Here is a 5,477-nt window from a genome sequence, read left to right on the forward strand (position 1 = left end):
ACACATTAGTTTGCTTTCAGCGCAATGATTTAAACATTTAAAATACACTGAGCACTATAAATGTATGTGTGTGCAATTGTACTATATATTTTTTTTAAACCTGACACGTCGAAGACGTCGGGGGCTACCGTATGGTTATGAAAAGACTTTTGATAGAAACAACGTTTGGGGGTGAAGGCTGGGGGCCCCACTATAGAATCTGATGGGATTAAACTGCCTTTTATTTATTCAAAAAAATGTCGCACCACTCTCACAATGCTAGAGATCTCGCTAAGAGGACGCAACAAATATTTAAATGTGTATATTGCGGCTCTCTTCAATAACATATTTTCTCTTAGTACATACAACAAAATGTATACTTTACGAAATGTCACATGGAAGTAAGTGTGGTTGGTTGCGCTGCTGGGAATTGTAACTGAACTATTGTAATGGTGTGTGGACTCATTAAGCCTGACTAAACATGAAACGGTACTAGTGTGGACGCTTTGAGCTGGATTAATTAAAACGGTTTCAAGTACGGTGCTCGAGATCGGTTATGTAGTGTGGACAGGGCCTTAAACAAATATATCTTGTTTTTGACATTTTAGAAATTATGTAATGGTTATTATTTTATTATTTGTTTGTGGTTGTGAAATACTGTTCAATTTCCTAACTTCCAATATTAAGATTAAACATGTTTAAACGTTTCATCTATAAAATATTGGGAATTTTGATAACTTGCAACAAGAAGCGCTCAAATCGAGTTTAAAAGAAATATACTACACATGCAAAGTGTTTAAGTCTACATTTGTATATGAAACAGAGTTTATAACCTTAACTTGTATAGATACCACTGTAATAATAATAATAATAATAATAATAATAATAATAATAATAATAATAATAATAATAATAATAATAATAATCATCATCATCATCATGACATCTACAGCTATGGCCAAAAGTTTTGCATCACGCTGTAGAATTAACTAATTTTGCTTCATATAGTCAAATGAAACCTGCTGAATAATGTTACGTTAACATATAGAATAACATACCGCGTTGTAGTTTTCCATATACTTAACGAAAAAATTTAAAAATGTGACATTTCGAAATCTAACATTGTAATACTCTACGACTATCATAGCTTCCGGTAGACTTTTGCGATATCATTTGTTAGTTTTTTGTTTTTTTTTTAATTACATGATGTTAAATAAAATATCTAAATTGTGTTTATATATATATATATATATATATATATATATATATATATATATATATATATATATATATATATATATATATATCTCAATCCTAAAATTCTAGGTGATGAAAACCTTTTGGCCGTAGCTGTATAGTTCACATGCATATTTATCATAACGTTTAAATGTTGATAAAATTATACATTGGTTAACTGTTAACGCCCCTTAGTCTCATTCAGAGTTCTTTGTACAGCAACACACTACTAGATTCGCTACATATTATACTGCAAACATACATTACTTTAGCTTCGTGGGTTTCTTGGGCTAGGCTGAGATAGTGGGGGTTGCTTGAAGTTAAGAAAAACTGCAAATGTGTAATTTTTGTTAGTGGAGTGGGGGAGGGGAGCTGTTTATTCAGTTGAGTCTAGGAGGCATGTTCTAATACAAAGAGAGACATCCCCTTCCTGTGCTAGTTGCTGCTCCCCCCAGCACAGAGCCTGTTTCTTAGTAACCACACCCCTTCTGCTATAAAGCACGAGGCTCAGCCCCAGCCCTGCACCATTGCCTTCACATTCCGAATCCTTAACGTCGGCCTGAAGGAACGAGGACTGAAAATGGTGAGTTGATACGCACTTCTTTTTTTTTTTCAAATATATGCCTATGCTTTATATAAATGGCACAATTGTTAAGAGAGCATGACTAGATGCCAGAAAATACCAGTGTGACCTAGTTTATACAGCTAAGGCCCAGTAGTAAGTTGGAAATAAGATGGTATGGTGCTTGTTTTCAAAACTTACATTTATTATTTTTTCTTGAATGTTTTGAAAATAACGAAAAATATATAATTTATACATGAGTTTGAATTACATTTGTGGAAAAATAATCATTTGAAAACTACAACCAATTGATTCTTTGCTATTGTCTAAGAAAGTATTTTTTTAAACAAATATATTAATTTAGTCTCAAGTAATTTGCAGGTAGTTGCATTATAAACGTTAAAAATTAAAGTTTGTTAAATAAAAATGTGTTAAAAATAGCTTATCTATTTGAAACCCTGATGCTAATCGGGATTTAGGGCTGCAATTGCCTTACCTTAAAGGAGTGGTACCGGTCTAAGTTATCAATTCCACAAACAGGGCCACTGGCAGAAATGTGGTATTACATGGAAAGCTTTTACAAACACAAGAACCATCTTCTAGCAACCCCCAGTGCAACAGCCATTTTATGACTCTGTGAAGTTGGGTTTATCTTCACAATGTCTGCTTCACCTGTAGGGGGATTTTAAAATGTGCATAGTATACTGCAGCTGAACCTCAGTTAAAGTATGCTATAGAAATATAAGATCCTTTCTTGATCTGCCTTAAAATGGTACGTAACACGTGGACTATTAAATCTTTCTTTCACAAAATATAAATGCAAATTTGACCCTTAAGTAAACTGCTCTGATAGGCTGTCAATTCCTTTCCTATTAAACACCTTGCTTTCTGCAATCATTTTTATAATTGTAAGCCTACTTCAGAGTAAGTTTAATTCCAGGAAAAATGTGATCAGTAAGTAAAAATAATTATATTATAATTAATATCAGGTAGAATGAGAGGGCTGTATTCTTCAAGAATATGCACAGTTTCTCTAAGGTGTGCCATTGTCCTACTTGGGTTTATCAAGGCAAATCTTAATCTTTTCTCCTCAGCGTGAGTGTATCTCCATCCATGTTGGCCAAGCCGGAGTCCAGATGGGCAATGCCTGCTGGGAGCTCTACTGCCTGGAGCACGGGATCCAGCCTGATGGGCAGATGCCCAGTGACAAGACCATCGGTGGAGGAGACGATTCCTTCAACACCTTCTTCAGCGAGACTGGAGCTGGGAAACACGTCCCCAGAGCAGTCTTTGTGGACCTGGAGCCCACTGTGATCGGTAAGGCTTTGTACCTTGAACAAAATGGCTTTTTTTTTTTTTTTTCTAATACTGAAAAGCTAATGAAATGAAAAACAGAAGGGCTAAGAAAAAAAGAAAAGAAACCCAAAGCATTACATACCCTTCTCATTTTATTTTGATACATTTTCTCTTGATATCCCAGCACAAGTCAAACAAGGCTAATTCATATTTTACAGATAAGCAGAGGTCTTGATGTACTAGTCTCTTTTTTTTGAAGTACACTGTTCTCAGGTTAACAACAACTTTCTTCTCCAGATGAGGTTCGCACTGGAACCTACCGTCAGCTGTTCCACCCTGAGCAGCTCATCACTGGCAAGGAGGACGCTGCTAACAACTACGCCCGCGGGCACTACACCATTGGCAAGGAGATCATCGACCTGGTGCTTGACAGGACCCGCAAACTGGTGAGGTTTCTTCTGGATCTCTTGCATGTCTCTTTGTTGCTTCTCAATGTTTTGGGGGTGAACCAAGTATTCCCAGCTCAGATGGTAGAGCTTATGCAGTTATCAATTGTAAAGCACAGCACACAATCAGTTTTGACCCCTGCCCTACTCATTCTGTAGATTTTGACAATGGAGGTTTTTTTTTTTTTTTTTCGCCCCCCCCCAGGCTGACCAGTGCACAGGGCTCCAAGGCTTCCTCATCTTCCACAGCTTCGGTGGTGGTACTGGTTCTGGTTTCACCTCCCTGCTGATGGAACGCCTCTCTGTTGACTACGGCAAGAAGTCCAAACTGGAGTTTGCTGTCTACCCAGCTCCCCAGATCTCCACAGCTGTTGTTGAGCCCTACAACTCCATCCTGACCACCCACACCACCCTGGAGCACTCCGACTGTGCCTTCATGGTAGATAATGAGGCCATCTATGATATCTGTCGCAGGAACCTGGACATTGAGCGCCCGTCCTACACCAACCTGAACCGTCTCATTGGTCAAATTGTCTCCTCCATCACCGCCTCCCTGCGTTTTGATGGTGCCCTGAATGTTGACCTGACAGAGTTCCAGACCAACTTGGTGCCCTACCCCCGTATCCACTTCCCATTGGCCACCTACGCCCCAGTTATCTCCGCTGAGAAGGCCTACCATGAGCAGCTTTCAGTGGCTGACATCACCAATGCCTGCTTTGAGCCGGCAAACCAGATGGTGAAATGTGACCCCCGTCACGGCAAGTACATGGCCTGCTGTCTGCTGTACCGTGGAGACGTGGTGCCCAAAGATGTCAACTCGGCTATCGCCACCATCAAGACCAAGAGAAGCATCCAGTTTGTGGACTGGTGCCCCACTGGCTTCAAGGTAGGCATCAACTACCAGCCTCCCACCGTGGTGCCCGGGGGGGACCTGGCCAAGGTTCAGAGGGCCGTGTGCATGCTGAGCAACACCACCGCCATCGCTGAGGCCTGGGCCCGCCTGGACCACAAGTTCGATCTGATGTACGCCAAGCGTGCCTTCGTCCACTGGTACGTGGGGGAGGGTATGGAGGAAGGAGAGTTCTCTGAGGCCCGAGAGGACATGGCTGCCCTGGAGAAGGACTACGAAGAGGTCGGAACAGACAGCGTGGGCGATGAGGATGAGGAAGGAGAGGAGTATTAAGATGAAGACCAGTATCCAGACTTGCTCTGAGTGCAAGGAGCTTCAGTACAATGGATACTGAAATATTTGTGATTTCATTATTTTTGTTTTATAATAAAAGCTTGATCATTCCCAAATAAAATAATATTTTAAGCTAACTTTTATACTTTATTTTTTGCTTTCATAATATCAGCAGATTATATAATACAAATTGAGTGTTATAAACATTGTGAATAATGCAAGTCTGGATATAATTTTCATAATAAATGAACAAATAACAACTGTCTTAGTTTCTTGTGAAAAAGATATAATCTAAATACAGAAGGCATTGCTATCATCCTTAATTCATCCAATACAATTCTATTGAAGTTCGCTGGGAACCGTTCAGTTTTAAAATGTGTATACAGTATGCCTCACCTTTTAACATTGTAGTTATTTAGTTCTGTACATACACAATATAATGGCAAAGCATATTTTAAATCGGTGGATATTCTTTCTCAATATCACAACTCGCTTTATACAAGAACATATGTTTCTTTTCAGTGAAAACATAACATCTTAACGAGCAGGTTGATAAAACTATAAATGTGCTTTTAAAAAAAAATAGTTATAACAATTGTTTTTTGATGTACATCACAGTCCTATAGCAACAGAGCAAGCATGAACTGATTTTGATAACAATTAAGCACGCTTTTCATTCCAAAATTCATCTTTTGTGTTGTCAATTATCTCGTCACAAATTGCCTTTTAGTGTAGATCTCGATAAGGCTTGCTCAATGTTCTATCAAAGCTTTAA

General features: G+C 38.8%; 1 protein-coding gene across 1 annotated transcript; it reads left to right on the top strand.

Moving 5' to 3' along the window:
- Positions 1 to 1,662: 1,662 nt before the first annotated feature.
- LOC117405916 (tubulin alpha chain-like) lies at positions 1,663 to 4,962 on the top strand. Its single transcript, XM_034009436.2, has 4 exons — positions 1,663 to 1,798; positions 2,872 to 3,094; positions 3,371 to 3,519; positions 3,725 to 4,962. The coding sequence occupies exons 1-4, from the start codon at positions 1,796 to 1,798 to the stop codon at positions 4,700 to 4,702; spliced, it is 1,353 nt and encodes a 450-aa protein (XP_033865327.1). The 5' UTR covers positions 1,663 to 1,795; the 3' UTR covers positions 4,703 to 4,962.
- Positions 4,963 to 5,477: the final 515 nt, after the last annotated feature.

The sequence above is a fragment of the Acipenser ruthenus genome, unplaced genomic scaffold, assembly GCF_902713425.1.
Source record: "Acipenser ruthenus unplaced genomic scaffold, fAciRut3.2 maternal haplotype, whole genome shotgun sequence".
Lineage (NCBI taxonomy): Eukaryota > Metazoa > Chordata > Actinopteri > Acipenseriformes > Acipenseridae > Acipenser > Acipenser ruthenus.

Coding starts and splice junctions, on each gene's coding strand:
- LOC117405916 (XM_034009436.2), top strand. Junction 3,095..3,370: donor CCTGGAGCCCACTGTGATCG/GTAAGGCTTTGT, acceptor TTTCTTCTCCAG/ATGAGGTTCGCACTGGAACC. Junction 3,520..3,724: donor TTGACAGGACCCGCAAACTG/GTGAGGTTTCTT, acceptor GCCCCCCCCCAG/GCTGACCAGTGCACAGGGCT.